The 18,003-nt window shown below is 42.3% G+C and overlaps 1 protein-coding gene across 1 annotated transcript in view; it reads left to right on the top strand.

The window, feature by feature from the left end:
- ATP8B4 (ATPase phospholipid transporting 8B4 (putative)) overlaps positions 1 to 18,003 on the top strand; it is a 2,552,767-nt gene that overhangs the window by 1,929,498 nt on the left and 605,266 nt on the right. Inside the window, exon 20 of the mRNA XM_069222521.1 lies at positions 1,813 to 1,960. Within this exon, the coding sequence (XP_069078622.1) occupies positions 1,813 to 1,960 (148 nt within the window). The remainder of the gene's footprint in view (positions 1 to 1,812; positions 1,961 to 18,003) is intronic.

The following is an 18,003-nucleotide window of genomic DNA, read 5'->3' as shown; positions in this document are numbered from 1 at the left end:
GATAATCCATTCTACCTCACTCCATTCAAGGCTATTCCATTGGATGCCACTCCACTGTACACCACTCTACTGTATATTACACTCAACCCCATTCCAGTGTATGCCTATCTACTCTACAACACTTCACTGTACGCCACTGCACTGTACACTACTCCACCTTACCCTATTCCAGTCTACACTACTCTACTGTACACAACCCTAGTTTACACTTATCCACTGTACCCTACTTCATTCTATTCCACCCCACTGTACACTGCTCCAAGCTATGCTATTCCACTCTATGCCACTCCACTCTTCTACACTCCACTGTGCAGAATTCCACTGTACACTATTCCATTGTATGCTACTCTACTTTCCAGTAATTCACTCTATGCTGCTCCATTGTATGACACTCTCCTCAACTCCATAGAACTTCACCCTATAAAAGTCTACCACACTTCATGTCCCTCTGCAACATTCTTCTCCACTCCATTCCCGTACATGCCACTGTCCATTCTCTGTTCTCCACTCTATCTCCACACATTGCAATGTTCAAGACTCTATTCCACTATACAACACTTTCCTATACTACACAGCCCTCCACTCACCAGTACTGTACATTACTCCAAATTACGTTAACCACTCCACTCAACTCTACTTCACTGAATGAGTCTTTATCTCACTCTACACTACTGTACAAAAATCCACTAAATGCAGCTCTACTGTTTCACACACTACAGTACTCTATGCAAATCCACTCTACTATGCTGTATGCCACTCTCCGACACCCGGCTACCCTCTATACCCATTCACTCTACGGTTCTCTAGTCCACCGCTACTCATAATAATTTGAAGGTGGTCAACAAATTGTAAATGAAAGTTATGACTATAACTGTAGAACTTTTCAAGTTTATGTAGTGTAAACGTGATGTGTATAGGAAACTAACAGAAAATAAGTTTTCCTAACTATAAGTAAGCTTTCATTTTTTTAATTGAAAAAATACATATATATAAATATATACACATATATATGTATAGATATATATATATACACACACACACACATATATATATGTGTGTATATATAGTCTACAGCTATGAGTTTCAAGTGAAGCTAGACTCAATACCCCTCCTTCCTCTCCCTCATTCTGGTCAAAGTGGTACATCTTTGCAACATTGAATTTCTTCTATTCTAGCAAAGCAAGATAACTGTTAATTTATTTTAAATAGTTCTTAATATCTTAGCCTCAGACCCGTGTGTTCTGATCTTCTTGAGCTCTTTGGTAGAGTACAGCAGGTAATGAGTGCCAACCATGTTTGTGCAATAGCATTCAGAGACCAGGGTTGTCTTAACTGTACATCAAACAGCATGTTACTGCAATGGTCACCCCCACCCCCTACCCTGAAGCAAATCATTGGCCCCAGGAACCAAAAACATACATAGTAGAGGTTAAATAGAATAAATGCAGTGGGTGATTAATTTCTGCCAATAAGGATTTATTCAGTAAGTGTCTAGTAATGTGTCAAGCATGAATGCTAATTCCACTCTTCCATGAGCAATTTATTGTTTTATTAGACTGTGATGTATTGCCACGTGTGTTCTCCAAAATATATTTTGGGAACTAACATTAGCAATAAATTATATAATATATGCATGTATACTCACTTTGTATTTATTTTCAAAGCTGAATTGTTTTCAAACGTATGCCACAAATCACATTAAAAATGTCATTGCGGAACCTTCTTTTAACACAAAAATCAGTGGAATGATTTGTCCGCCATCCTACTATGGCAAGTCAGTCTGTGATTCAGTTGCATAAATGTCTTCCACAGGAAAGCACAAGAAAGCCTATTTGGACAAAGCAGAGGTCAACAAAAAGGTCAAGTCTTTTTCAGAAAAAATCCAGATGAAAAAGTTATAGTTGTTTCGGCAGAAAATGTCACTGGCGACTATGCGCTCATTGTAAACGGAGACAGTCTGGTAAGTTGCTTAGTGAAACGTTTACTCCTGCCTCATGCTTATACAACTGTTTATAATTCCTGGATTGTTGTGGGCAACTGTCCAGTCTATCTAAAAAAACTCGGCTGAAAGATGAGCATAGGAGGACAGCTCCATTCACAGAAATAATTTGTAATTATTTGGATATTTTGGGCTGTGTCCATAGAGGAAATCAAATTAACAGTCTGTTATGGCTAGCGTGTATGCCTTGATGGAGACTGCCCTGTGGTAATATCTGGTTCACTCCGTTTCAGACTTGCCTAATTGAATGTTGTCCATCTATGTTGTTCTTAAAGAATGTGTGCCATGGAGTTTTCCTGCATCTTTAAAATGAAATAAAATAAGGCAGTTTTTTTTAATGTAATGTTGTTTTCTTTTAAATATTGAAAAGCTCCACTGATGCCAAACTGTTTATATGAATTAAGAATGATCTGGCGGTGGGCCATATTTCTAAATTCTGGGGTCCGAAGAATCTTTCTTCTCTGTTCCGAAGGGTGAGGAGACAATGCATCAAATTATTCAAATCAATTACAGTATAACTTGATGGTCACACATTCAATTCCAGAGACCAACTTATAGCTCAAAGGACTTTATTTCAGACTCAAAATCACAATTACATATATATGAGTCTCCGAATCATAGTATAAATGTACAAAATAACCAAAGCAGAACCAAAACCTCGCACAGTATGAAATTTAACTGACATGTAAAAAAACACAAATTCAATATTTATAATGCAGAAAATTAGGAAAAACAATTGATGCATTAAGTTCAATTCCAAGTTTTCCTGTCTAACCATTGGATCTAATCCCCTAACTATGCTAATATTCCATAGGTTGAGCAAAATAGTCAGCATGACAGACCTTCTGGAGAAGTTTCCTTCAAGAGAGGTATGATGGCATGAAGCCACATAGAAATTAGAATTCACAAGAAATATCTGAGTAAGGTCCACTCTCTGCTAAAGTCAGAAGGAATCTGAATCTTACCACAAACTAAACCACACTTAAATATCGATTCTTCCAAGGGGGATCTCATAGGCAAATTCAAAAGTCCCAGTTCAAAACAACCCAGTTCAAAACAACAATCAAAAATCACAAGTTGCCAATTAAAATTTGAGCCTTCTGAAGTATTAGCGTCGACTTTGGTACACCCTCACACTTAAGAACAAGAGTTACAGCTGCCAACCCCGGATACTCTCCTCGTCCTGGATTAAGCGTTTGTCCGTGCATTTCTTATCTGCCCAAGCAATGAGCTCCCTATTAACTTGACCTCAGATCCTGACAACTGCAGCTTAAGAAAAACAGTATAGGGGCCCTCACTCTGGCCAAACTAATTAGGTACAAATATACTTTCAGGTTAAATAAATTCCATGCGTTTCTTATATCAAATATTTAGTGTAAGGACATGCCTCCTTGGCATGGTTACCACCTAATTGTTTGCCTTTGCTGAAGCTAAGTTATGATTTGAAAGTGTGCTGGGACCCTGCTAACTAGACCCCAGCACCAGTGTTCTTTCCCTAAACTGTACCTTTGTCTCCACAATTGGCACAACCCTGGCACTCAGGTAAGCCCCTTGTAACTGGTACCCCTGGTACCAAGGGCCCTGATGCCAGGGAAGGTCTCTAAGGGCTGCAGCATGTCTTATGCCACCCTAGGGACCCCTCAATCAGCACATGCACACTGCTTCACAGCTTGTGTGCGCTGGTGTTGAGGAAATGACTCCCCTCAGAGTGCCATGCCAACCTCACACTGCCTGTGGCATAGGTAAGTCACCCCTCTAGCAGGCCTTACAGCCCTGAGGCAGGGTGCACTATACCACAGGTGAGGGCATATGTGCATGAGCACTATGCCCCTACAGTGTCTAAGCAAAACCTTAGACATTGTAAGTGCAAGGTAGCCATAAGAGTATATGGTCTGGGAGTTTGTCAAACACAAACTCCACAGTTCCATAATGGCTACACTGAAAACTGGGACGTTTGGTATCAGACTGTTCAGCACAATAAATGCACACTGATGCCAGTGTGCAATTTATTGTAAAATATACCCAGAGGGCATCTTAGAGATGCCCCCTGAATACCTACCCGACTTCTAGTGTAGGCTGACCAGTTCCTGCCAGCCTGCAACACACCAGACATTTTGCTGGCCACATGGGGAGAGTGCCTTTGTCACTCTGTGGCCATGCACAAAGCCTGTACTGGGTGAAGGTGCTTCTCACCTCCCCCTGCAGGAACTGTAAACCTGGCGGTGAGCCTCAAAGGCTCACCCCTTTTGTTACAGCACCCCAGGGCATCCCAGCTAGTGGAGATGGCCGCCCCTCCGGCCACTGCCCCCCCTTTTGGCGGCAAGGCTGGAGGAGATAATGAGAAAAACAAGGAGGACTCACCCACCAGTCAGGACAGCCCCTTAGGTGTCTTGAGCTGAGGTGACCCCTACCTTGAGAAATCCTCCATCTTTGAATGCGGTCGCAAAGCAATTCGTAGTTAGCACCCATGTCAAGTGGGTGCTAACTCATTCGCAAAAGTGAAGGGGTCCCCATGGGCCCCCTTCCCCTTTGTGAATGTCGCCATAAATATTTTTTCAGAGCAGGCAGTGGTCCAATGCACCACTGCCTACTCTGAAAAAACGAAACCAAATGGTTTAATTTTTTCTTTTGAATTGCAACTCGTTTTCCTTTAAGGAAAACGGGCTGCAATACAAAAACAAAAAACTGCTTTATTAAAAAAGCAGTCACAGACATGGAGGTCTGCTGTCTCTAGCTGGCCACCATCCCTTTGAGTGCAGGGAATCGCAAGGGGGTCGCAAATTGCGACCCACCTCATTAATATTAATGAGGTGGGTCTTTGCGACCCCCTTGCGATTCGCAGAAGGTGTCTGAGACACCATTCTGCATATGATTTTGCGACTCAGAAATTGCGAGTCGCAGCAACTCGCAATTTCCGAGTCGCAAATTCATATCTAACTACATCTGGCCCCAAGTGTTTGTCTGCTTTAGCCCTGGCAGCTGAGGCCATGCAACAGTTGTAGGATGTCCACTGCAGGCCCCATATGAGTGAAGCTGCAGACCAATAGAGTGATTTCCTTGTGGGGGCCCTTCCAGACAACCCTCTTGATTGCGTTCACTCCAGACTTTTCTTTGGGGGTCCTGCTGGGTGTTGTGTGGTGGCCTCGGACTCGGGCCCTGATTGTGGTGAAAGTGAGGATTGTGTCATCATGGCCCCTCTGGTGCTATGCCATGGGCAGGATTAGCACCATCGCGTGGCTGTGATCGACTCTGGCCTATATTATACTACTTGTGACACAAGACGGGGTAAGTGACATCACCTATCTACTTTCCATTTTCCCTGGAGCACTAAAAGTATCACGCAGCAATGGACCTGTCTAGGCCCCATTACTGAACTGTGTGGGACTGGCCTGTGACTTGCAATTCTGGACCTTGCAAAAGCTACCTGGCTTCCCTCTGAAACATTAGGGCCTCTGCTCCGAGCCAGGAGCATGTCTAGCCACTTGGCACATCATTGACCTCCACCTGGGCTGGCCCACAGGCCATTGCCTCCTTCAGTGTAGTTTCTCAATGCATACACATAGTCAGTGCTATGGATGGGTCCTCCAACCCCCATGGCTCTATCAAGAGGGGCTCGAGGCGGCTCTCAAGGTGATACACAAGTGTTACACCATTTATAGTTCATACTTGCATTTCAAAGTTAGCAGTTGTCCCACAGTTAATGATGGCTGTGTTCTAAAGCTGTGGCTGGGCAATATCCTGATGGGTTGGGCTTCCAGTGTGGGTTGGTTAGGGTTGAGAGTGTGATTGTAACCTGCAATGTATAAAATATCGCAAAACATGCTTACTGTCTTTTAATGTGTGGGGAGCTGAGCCTCAGTGGGGCACTACATCGTACCACATCCTGCTACAAACCCACACTGTAACATGAATGACTGGAAGTCTGACAGAATCTCTCCTGCATGGCCTAGAATATTAGGGTGCCTAACAACCCTCGCAAGATACAATAGGTTCTGGAATATCCTAACAGTCATCACATACATACAGCCCTAGTAACGGTGACCCATTTTTCCCGTAGGACTAGACAGAGTTTTGCCAAGAGGTGGTCCTTTCAAAGTATAACCTCAGCGTACTCTTCCTGTGCTCAGGGCATTGCCATCCTGATTAAAATGGGTACACAGTCCAAGGCTCTTGACTCTCTTCAATATGAGCATGGTAGATATGTAATACTATGGGGCTGGCTGGGCACTGTCAGCACTTCAATTATTAGCAGGGGACCCTTTTTTTTTTACACTATCAGTCTCACTGTCATAAACTGTTGACACACAATTACTGAAACTTTGTATTGCATGATGCCCTGCGTGGTAGGGTTCTCTCCACCGATCCCCTGTATGGCTTGTCCCTCTCCGACAGGTCATACCAAAACTTTAGGCTTAATTTACGGAATTTGTTTTTGTTGGCTTTAGGATTCTGTGCACTTGACTCCTGCTTACCAGTGCTAAAGTGCCTGAGCTCACTCCATAAATTATAGTGATATTGGCTTACACCTGATTAGCATATTTATCTTACTTATAAGTCCCTACTAAAGTAGCATACCATATACACCGGGCTGGTAAATTAAATTCTACGAGTGGGCCTGCAGCACTCATTGTGCCACCCACTTAAGTAGCCCTTTGAAACCTGTTTCAGCCCTCCCATTGCTGCCTGTATGTAGTTTCTTTCATTACATTTTTATTACAATTCCAAAAAACAAGCTGGCAAATTCAAAATCCTTGAGCAATATCAGTATGTTAAAGGCACTTCTAAGTGTTGTAGACCATAAGGTGAAAGAAAGTACATTTTTGACAAACAGAGCAAAAGTGTGAGGAGACTAGCCTTATAAGGTTCCTTATGGAAAATTATAACCAAAGTAAACAATAATAGCACGGACCAACATCTTGATGAAACAATGTAATGAAGCAAGATGTCACAAAGTACAAGTGAAGTGCCAAATCTGTATAGAGGTGCTCAAATAATAAAAGGGCGATGTTACAGTAAGAAACATTGGTGAGGGGGATGGGATCCTGACAGGAATGTATAAAGATTTGGTGTGTCATATAGGGAAAATTAGACGATCATTTTGTCCCAGAAGGAGCAGATGTATGGCAAGTTTTTTTGTTCAAATAGATCTAAAGTGTCCAAATTTCTTTGAGGAATAATGGAGTGCCCTGTGCAGTTTTATTGTCAAGTATGAGTTCTACGTGAAAGTGTCACCCAAGCCCACTAGGGATGCCAAGAGACAAGACTGGGGGATTTCAAGTCTAGCACAATGACCTTTATAGTGATTGTTAATAGTAAGTCAAATTGTGCAAAATCTGTCTCTGAGAATATACATTTAATTTGGTTCATGATTTACTACCAAAATGGAGTAAGAAATGTACATTTAAAAAGCATATTTTCAAAGTCACCACAGTTTTCTTTGGAGAAATAGAATCTAACTGATCGTCTAATTTTCCCTATACCTCTACCTTGTGACACACCAACTCTTTATACATTTCTGTTTTCATTTGTTTGATCTGTCTGGTGACCAGTGCCGTAACAAAGACCCCTGCAGCTCCTGCGGTGCGGGGGTCACAGAGCTCCAGTGGGCCCCCTCAGCACAGCACAGCACATTGTGCACAGACAGCAGGTCCCTGACTCGGTTCAGGGGGAAGGGGACCCTCTAGGTACTTTGCAGGGGGCATCCTCAAATTTTGTGACACCACTGCTGGTGACCAGTATAGTAAATGGATCACAAAAATGTTGGTCTGAAAGAGCTCAGAAATCCTTTTTTGTGACAGAGCTAAGTCGCATATGTTCTAGAGGTTGGGGATCTCCATTCAACTATTGCAAGAATGTGGTCCTTTTAGAACATGTAGGAGGTAGGGTTTTGATAGATTGTGTATTGTGGAGGCTGTACAGCCTAATGTTTGCCATGTGATAGTAGTGGCAGGAGAGATGGAAAGCCAAGCAGACCCAATTTGGTCAGTTTGGCTTTGATTTTTTAAAATTCATAAAAATCTAAATTTAGTAAATCAAATGTAAGCTGTAACTTCCGAGGCAGACTATAGAGGAACACCTACTAAAATAGACCATTAACAAGACATAACTCTCTTAGACCAGTCAGAACCAATTGGATGGAAAGTTGTCACCCTTGTTTTTGTTTGTACTAGAAGGAAAGTAAATTTGATTTATGAATGGGGCACTGTGTTTGTTTTGTCAATTATTTAAGGAGCATTGATAATTGCAGGCATAATGCATTTAGAATAAATGATTAGAAGATGATCCATAAATAGCCTTGCTTCTATACGAAAAAGTAAACAAAAGTCTAATTCAAGTTGAAGCCAGGGATTGCACAAAAAGGTTTTACTTAATAGCTATTTATCTCCATCTATAGCAAGACAAGTCATTTTGTAGTGCTACCAGTTCAGAAGATTGCAACCAACATCTCAGATGCTCAGTCATAGGTTTTTTTAGAGTAATTCTTACTCTCATCTGAGACCACACAAAATTGATAGAGGAAAAATCAACTGAGATATGCATTTTGGAAGCATGCTTGGAAGAACATTGAGAAATGGAATAACCATCATCTTAATAGTTTCTAACCTTCCCCACAGTGAGATTGTTGAAAAATGTCCCTCTCTGTCACCCCAAACTTTCTGCCTTATACCATCCAGTTTTTATGCTGAATCTTTTCTTTAGCCTTAGGACTCTGATAACCTTACCAATGCTGACCAGTGCTAAAGTGCATGTTCTTCTCCCCTAAACAGTATAACTTTGGTGAATTCACAATTTGCATGAGGCAGGGTGTGGTGTAAGTAAAAGGTAAGCCAAGTACTTTTAAGTTTTGCATGTCCTGGTAGTGAAAAACACCCAAATTCATTTTTCACTACTGGGAGTCCTACTCCTGTCACAGGTTAACATTGGGAATTCCTCATTACACTTTTAAGCTGAAATTCCCGATTGAGAAGCAGTAGCTATCTCATATTTCATGTCACTAGAATGGTAATGATAAATCCTCTTTATTGGTGAAGTTGGATTTAACACTGCTATTTTAGAAATGCCTCTTTTAGAAAGTAAAAATGTTTCCGCTCTTACAGCTGTCTCCAATACACATTTGGGGTGGGTGTCTGGAATCATGCTTGAACATTTTCTCACATGTTTGTTTTCTAGAACATAATTATGTCTGGACTTGTTTGTTCCTAGTGTACCTGCTAGATCAGTTTCATAGCATGCTGATGACTCACGAAAGAAACACGTGAAAAACTAATCAAGCCTGCAGAATGAGCTCCCCCACAAGCGTTGCAAAATTACTCATCCTAATGAAGTATACACAAACCATCTGTCACCAGATCCTGAATGACTCATCAGTAAGGTGATTGAAACAATCAGCCATGTGCTTCTAAATGACTCATTACTAGATGGTAAACATATTCAATAATGATGAACATTCTAAATGACTCATCACAGACCAAAGACATAAACTATTTAAACCCGCTTCATCCTTGAACCAGCGCTTCACGTTGAGAATTCAGAGTCTGGTCAAGCCCGTCAGACCCTCAAAGAGCCTTACTGCGAGTAGTTTCTTTTAAAGACCGGGACTTTATTCCTTGACTCCAGGACAGCTTGACATCTGTAGGAAACCAGAAAACACAAGATTAAAAGGTACACACTAACCACAGCACTGCGCAGCATGCATGGATAAGAAACAGAAATCAGCAGAAGCAGGCCCCCCCAACCCCATTTGATTGGACTAGTATCAGGGTGGCAGCAGATGCACTGACCCTTCCAGAAAGGAACCAGTTTGAAAAAGTCAACTATTTTGCCAACGATGCCCCACGACTAGATGGGCTCAGCCACAATTTACATACACATGTCAAATCAGGAGGCACTTCAAGCCAAAAGATGAGATTCTTTTCATAGCATACCAGTAAGTTAGTAGTGGGAAAATGTTCCTGCTTGCATAGTCGGTTTACTGAGACCCGCTTTCAATAATAAGTTCTGGAAATAACACAGAATTCTATATCTGTTGCTAGAAACAACTCATCCTCGCGACTACCAGCACAACTCTTCCTATCACTCCAACAATATACAGCAAGTTTCCATCACACCCCCTACAAAAAAAAATCATCAGCTGGATACAGGGCCAACTAAAAAACAAGGAGATAAGAGGTGAGTCCCCATCATCCCTGCAACCCAAAACGAACGGCTCCTCTTCTAAGGTTAGAATGTCCCATTGGTCCTGGCAGGGGGTGACAACTACTCTTTGTGCATTCCCTCTGTACTGCCACAAACATTGGAAGGTTAGATGTGTCTGAGCACTCATCTGCATTCTGATGGCTCTTCTGGGACAAGAAGGGTGGGCGGGGATGACACCTACACCTGAATAGGCAGTGCCTGTTCCTGCACAAAGGGCTGATTATCCCCTACTGATAGTCTGGAGCAAGAGATGGGAAGAAAGAGCCTCTGTGCACTTCAAAGACCCTTCTTTGAAATCGCCACCACTTCAAAGGCACAACTGGGTATAAGTACTGGGTCTCTGACCTCACCAATTTAGACAGTTCTGGACCTACAACTGGACTTAGTCAGAAGCACTGTTGTGCTGCATCAAGGACTGCTACTATGCTGGACTACTGACCTGGAAGGGCTGCTTTCCTACTGTGCTTCCCTGCTGTTCTCTGACCCTGCTGAGGGAGAGCTGGACTCTGCCTTGCAACCCAAAGTAATATCCAAGGGCTTGTTGGGTTGGCTCTTGTTGCTAGAGACTCAGGGATATCAACGTCTTTACCCCTGATCCTGTGCCTGGTTCAGTGGAAGTGAGCCCAGATACTTGCACCAGTGCAATCTCTGCATCTCCTGCCTGGCAACCAACGCATCAACCCTAAGTGTGGGGATATCATTGTGCATCACACTTGAGGCCTGAGCAGCATCTCCAGAACCACTGTATCGACCACCGCATCCCCTGACTGCTGTAAGTGGCACCTTATGAATCGAAGAAGCATTGAAACCACTGCCTCGCCGCCATAGCTGAACAACGATGAATGCATCCCTTCGACAGCATAGATAAAACTATTGCATCTGCTTCAGAATCAATGCATCGTGGTGTTGCCGCTCGCCTGCGGAAACCAATGCATCTTGATCAGTGCATGGAAAAAATTAATGCATCTCTCAAATGCAGGAGTGACATCAATGAATCTACCGAGGCATTGAACCTGCATCTTGTGTTTGCAACCAGGATCAAACTACCATGTCCCCAGGGCCTGTGTGCCTACTATACCCAACTTGTGCTCCATCCCAGTTGGCTTGAACTGTTGACTTTGCCCTGGTCCAGCACAACCTCAAGTAACCCCCAAAGGGCTTTTTGCTTCTAAGTCATATTTTTACACTTATTCTTCTAATATTCATAACTCGACTTCTACTCGTTGGATTTTTGTTGTTTTGTCTTGATTTATTTATAAAATTATTGTCTATTCTCCTAACTTGGCTTGGAGTCTTCTAATGGTGTTTTTCATTGTGCTACAGTATGTATTGCACACATACTTTATATATTGTCTCTTTAGATAAGCCTGACTGCTCTGTGCCAAACTTCTATGGGGTGAGCACAGGTAATTTTAGTGTGTACCTGATGTACCTTGATTAGACCGGTTGTCCCAGCTTGGACTGGGTGCATACCCCTGCCAACTAGAGACCCAATTATTAACAGAGATATTCTTAGGTGACCACAAGCTTAGATTTTACATTTTGAGAATGGTTTGTTGTTCATTGTAAGCAAAGCAAATCGGTTCCCATTAAACCACATAGCTATATATTTGATAAAGTTGGGTTGTCAGTGAAGACCCATACCATTAATGAATGCCGAGAGACAAAGTGGATAGAAGGGCAAAACAGCTGTTTTGCCTTTATGTAAGATGTGATCCTGAAACACTAGAAAAAGACTGGATAATAATAATGGCTAGGATTGCAAAATCTATCTCTCCTCTGAATATTAAGATGTCATCTGCATAGGTCGAAGTTTTGAATAGATGTTATGGAGCAAGAACCCTTTAATATTGGGTGAATTGTTGAGAAGGGGGATAAATGGGTAAATGGAAATTAAAATTAGTAAAGGAGATACAAGGCAGCCTTGATGGGTGCCTTGTTGAACAGGAAAAGTTACCAATAAAAAGCTGTTGATCTTGATATTTGCAGATGGACCAGCTTGTAGTGACATAGCCATTTTTTATAAATGTATCACCATGTCTGCGCCAGTTTAGTTTTGCTTCAAGATATGGGCAGGTAACTCTATCAAATGCTTTTTCATCATCATCAACACACCTTTATTCGGCTATCAGCCATAAAAGGAAAATACAATCAAAGAAAACACCGTTTAAATAACAAATATCATATAAATACTAGAACCAGTTTGCATAACTAACAATTGGTGCTCCTAAGATCAATAAATAGCAATCAATTTAATCATTACTTACACTAAAAAAATTAAATTTCTAAAATTTGTGTCCTGCCCGAAATAATACCATTGTTTTGTTAGAGAGCTGTTTAACCATTGTACAAAAACATTTGATAAATACGGGATATTATTCCTAAAATACAAAGAAAAACTATATTCTTCCTTCTTATATAAGGACTAAGTTTATATCTTAAACAAATCAACTACCCGGGGTCTATTAGCTTACAGGAAGGGGAACCCATTAACCATTTAAAACAACATAAAATGTATCTATTAAATCTAAATTTAAAACCTCAGGCCCGCCTTGTCCCTAATAAAATAAATTGCTTAGAGAAAGCGGCTTATTCCAAAGACGATAGATGGGGTAGTGTTAGACCTTAACAGTCTGGCCGCTTCATTATAATTTCTAATTCCTGCATTCCTACAAATGGGTCGAATCCATTTTTTCCTTGGCTTATCGTAGGCTTTACAGATTAACAAGACATGATCCACCGTTTCGATGGTCTCCATATTACACAACCCACACTTCGCCTCATGACTACTCTCACTCTGAGGGCCCCATTTGATAGTAAATGCCTTGGTCTAAAGGATCCCATATTGAAACTTCATAAATAGTGCTTTCGCTCGCCTAGGCTGAATTATATCTAACCACTCCTCAGCTTTTGGTATTGGTTTAATGTCCAAAAAGCTTGATGTCAGTCTACCCAAGTCCTTACTACGGAAAAGACTAATCGAAGAAAACTCCCAGTAAACTTGCTTTAATCGAGTCTTGGATTGTAACGTGAGTGTGTGGGGATGATCCCAATAAGATTTCAGCCCAAGGTTATAAAACCAATACTTTATGTGATGGAGCCACGGAAGTGAAACTGATTTGTCAAGGTCCATTATCTCAATTAGTGCTTGTCTGTAATGGATCAGTTCAGGAATTGTCTAAAGTTTACACCTATAGACTAAAGGCCTCAGAGCTGCCAATTTACCTATTTGCTTCATGTTTAAGTCATAGGTGAGCAGGATCAATGGAGTAGATGATGGCAATCCCAGTACCCCCCTCATAAAACTGTTTTCTTGGGATACTAATGGGGTTAGGTTTGCAATTCCCCAAAGCTCAGCACCATATAAAGCAGCAGCCTGCGCTTTGTATCTATAAACTTCAAACACTGGTGAAACAATCCCGGTTCTTGAGCTTTTATAGTTGTTATTTATCGCCGTGGAGCTGTGGACTAGAGAAGTTGCAGCTTTGTTAACATGCGGCATCCATGACAACTTAGCGTCCAGCAATATCCCTAATTAGTTGAAGTTTTTTACTCGTTCCAGTTCGTGCCCCTTGATCAGGATACTTCTTTTAAGTACTTAATGGGGCTTGACAGTCAGATATTTTGTCTTGTCTTGTTTGCATTTATTTCCAGCCCCTTCAAGCTACAATATTTACTAAACGTTCCTAGTAAGGTTTGAAGATCCATGGGGGTTTGCGATAGTAAGATTGTATCATCTGCAAACAGGAGAGAAGGAACTGGATCTCCATTCAATCTTGGCGAGTCATGATTACTTCGTTTGAGATACTCTACCAGATCATTGATATAAAATGCTTTTTCAGTTTCAGGCTCTATAGCAGCAGAGGGAAGTTGGACAAGGAAGCTCTTTCGATAATGTGCCAGAGGGTGGGGATGTTCTCACTTGCTAGCCTATCTTTGACGAAATGGGCTATGTATGTTTTTTATGATGATGGGTTCAAGACACATGGCTAAGATCTTTGCATCCATTTTTCTTCTATATTGATAAGGGAGATTAGTCAAAACAAATTTGGGTCCAAATTATCCTTACCTTCTTTTGGTATTACCATTATTTTACAATCACTGCAGTGCCTAAAGCTTTACCAGGTGATGCAAAATGGTTAAGCAACGTCTCTAGGGGAGAGATAATCGCACTGGTCAGTGATTTGTAAAAACGTATGGGAAAGGCATCAGGGCCAGGGCCTTACCAGAATGAATCCATTTGATAGTGTCAAAGACTTCTTTCCTGTCCAGCGGTTTGTTTAATGTTATCCTGGCAGTGTTTGAGATGGATGAAGTTTCTTTAGAGGTTAAGACAGGGGGACTGCGTAGTTTAGCATAAAAGTCTCTGATTTTAATTGTACCCATAGAGTCTTTAATGCTATAAATGATTGCTTTTAAAATAAATCTTAAATAGGCAACAACGGATTTCCTGGCTTTGTTAAGATAGAAAAAGGTTTTTTCTCTTTCTGAGCATGAACCCAAAGATGTAGTCTTTCACTTATACTAAAATTGTATTCATACTACAATTTCTTAAGTGTCTCTAGATTCCTAGGTTTTTTAGTGTTCCTGAAATTGATGTTCTGAAGCTTGATTTATTTTGAGAGAGATTCAGTAGAATATTTGATCTTTTTATTTTCACCTGCCATGTATTTGATAAATTGCCCCTTCTTGAACACTTAAGGACATCCCACAGTGTTATTGGTGAGGATAAAAAGCCTTTGTTCTCCTGTAAGAATAGCCCGATTGCCTGGGCTAAGGCTTCCAGTTCAGACTGGTCTTCAATAATTTTGTTACTTATGCACCCAGATTTAGCTTTAAGGCGGAATGGGGCACTTTGTAGAGGAATTGTAATAGCCACATGATCAGATAAAGTGAGAGACTGAGACACCGATTTAGAACCTGTCAGAAGGGTTACTCTGTCACAATGGTAAGGGATATCCCACCAACCGAAAGCTAAAACCCATAGGAAATAATGGAATTTAGATTTCGTCGGGATGGGATATCTGTCACCGTTGTGACAGAGTAAGCCTTCCACCAAGTTCTAAATCAGGCCCTGAGTCTTATAAAAGAGAAAGGTCAGCCAATAAGTAGTTAATTCCTGAGAGGCTTTGATGAGGGGAGAGAAGAAGGTGAAACTGCTGCCCTTCAGATCGTGTGACCTCCAGACACCTTCAAGACTTAAGGCAGAGTAGTGATCACGTACATATTTATGGGATTTAAGAGGTCTGAATTTAAATGCAGAATCTCTGACAAGAATTGGGTCCATTGGCATATTGAAGTTTCCACCACATATAATGCTTGCTAGAATAGGAATGGACACTAGTTTGGATGTGAGTGTGAACCAGAATTCTTGTGCATTTCCATTATAGTATAGATGTTGACTTCATAGATTTTCGATACACTGCATTGAAGTACATAATTAGCCATCTGCCCAAATTGTCTTCGTTCAGCAGTTATGATAGTGATATGGATGTCCATGAAAATGGGGAGACATAACCGAGGGGGAGCCCCCCAATGTATGATAGCAACAGAGAAACTAAAGAGTATTGGAGTTTCTTGCAAAGGTGATGGGTGTTGTGAAGAACAATAACATAATAGTAGAAGGGCAGTATTGCTAACATGACTTATCTACACATACTAGTACAACATGGTAAGCACAAGATATATTCATAGTTGTGGTAATGCAGATAACCTGTCATAAATGACATTACATAGTACAACATGGGAGAAGAAGGTATTTACAGTTGTGTCATAGAAAAATCAGCAAGCATAGGGTGTATCCCTATCAGTAACCATCAGGAAGACCAGAGAAAACTATCCGGCTTCAGCAGGGTAGTGTAGGCTGTGTTACTATGATAAGGACATCCATTTGATTTACCAAAAGAACAGTCAACTCGATTGGCAAAGGTAACATGAAAAGAGAACAGAGGAAGCCATGTTTCAATAACCTTCAAGCAAAAGTTGTCAAACAGGTATCAGTCATGCAACCTCACCAAATAATAGTATTGATTTGGGAACATAATGTGATTCCACAAAATACATTGTTGAGATAAACAGTGGATATATATGGCAATGGTAGGCAAACATAGTGATCAAGTCAATGAGACTAATTACAGAGTGTTAGAAATAGGGTTTCTGGTTGGCTAGGGTATGCACCTAAGCCAGGCAGAACCCACCCACTCTAGTCAGGGTAAGGGAGTTGCATGTCCAAGATAACCCCTGCTTACCCCCTTGGTAGCTGGCACGAGCAGTCAGGCCTATCCCGGGGGCAATGTGTAAAGCGTTTTCACAACACACACAACACATGTAACGCACTATCCTCATCACAAAGGAAACACAACACCAAGTTATATGAAAATATACTGTATTGAACACAACGCAATTTTTAGACCAAACACAACATGTCAGTAATATCTTGCTACCTTAGCAGGTGTCGGAACATTACACATTAGTTACTCTGCAGAATCAGCAGTAGTCACATATAAAACACAGGTTACTTAATATCCTGCAACACAAGCAGTAGTCAGGAATCACATTACTAAGTAAAAGCACCTGTCATTAACGTATCATAAATGACTGTACCAAGAGCATTATAAAACACATTGCAAGCCAGGAAAACATATTAGCAGAGCATGTCCATAAAAGGAACATTAGCACATAAATGTAGCACATCATAAAAATAGGTAGGCAACATATAAATCAATAACGTCCATATAAGGAACCTATGACATATATATGTCCTTTACAAGTACCTGGTTTTCATGATGAGGCACCTCCAGGGCCATGAGGAGATCAAAAGGGGCCCCCAGCGCTCCACTGTGCAAAATAGGGGGCCCTCCGGTGATTGGGGGCGGAGGGAGGTGACATGCACCCCCTCTGGATTTATGACGGGCCCCTCCTGGGACCCGCAATCTCTGGGCCCCACGGGCCTCCACTGGGCCTCCAACTCGGGGGGCAAAGCCAGCAGTTAACAATGGGCCACAGATGGGGGGGCCTCACCTGACTCTTGTGGGGGCCCCCAAAATTCAAGGGAGGACCACGCAGTGCAGGACACCTCAGGCGAGGCTCTCACCCCGCCCAGGGGAAATGGCTCGGGCTCTGCACGGACAGGGGGAACCTCACATGAGGCCTCCTTCCTTCCCCCCTGCCCATGCTCTATACAGCAGAGGCTCTGGTGGGACGAGACTTCTCTCTCTACCTGACAACTCCTTTCCCTTCGATCAGCCCACCCGGGCTGCGGGGGTGTGGAGGCACCGAAGTATGTGCTGCTTATGTCCAGGGGGTGCTCTTCACAGCGCCCTTCGCCCTGGGGGCATAGTAGAAGTAGGCTACCTCCTGTGGTTACTTTCGCTGGTGCCCCAGGGGCACAGATTACAGTGCATCTCAGATGCCCTCGAAATTCTGGCCAGCCTGGGTCGAGGCAGTGAATCGTAGTACAACGACAATGTGCTTTTCAAAGCGCTTGGGGCAGTTCAAAGACCCCGGGTCACGGCGGTGATATCCACAGCTGCAGAGCGCTTTTCAAAGCGCAGGGGCACACCAAGAAATGCGCTTAGTGTCATGACAGCAAAGCACTCTCCAGGCGCTATGCAGGTTGTTGCAGGTGTCCAGGGCCACGGCACCCAGCCCCTGGGGAACATGGCCAAAAAAGAAAAGAGCACAGGTGGTAGAGCTCAGCAGCAGGCCAGCACAAAGGGTTGCAGTCAGTGGCAGTTCTTCCTAGTGACCCAGCAGGTCACAGGTCAGCACAGCAGCAGCAGTCCATGGTGGTTCCTGGGGAGTACCTT

This window comes from Pleurodeles waltl, chromosome 3_1 (assembly GCF_031143425.1).
Source record: "Pleurodeles waltl isolate 20211129_DDA chromosome 3_1, aPleWal1.hap1.20221129, whole genome shotgun sequence".
NCBI classification, from domain to species: domain Eukaryota; kingdom Metazoa; phylum Chordata; class Amphibia; order Caudata; family Salamandridae; genus Pleurodeles; species Pleurodeles waltl.
Note: the sequence above shows the minus strand (reverse complement) of the source record. Positions and strands in the feature narration are given on the sequence as shown.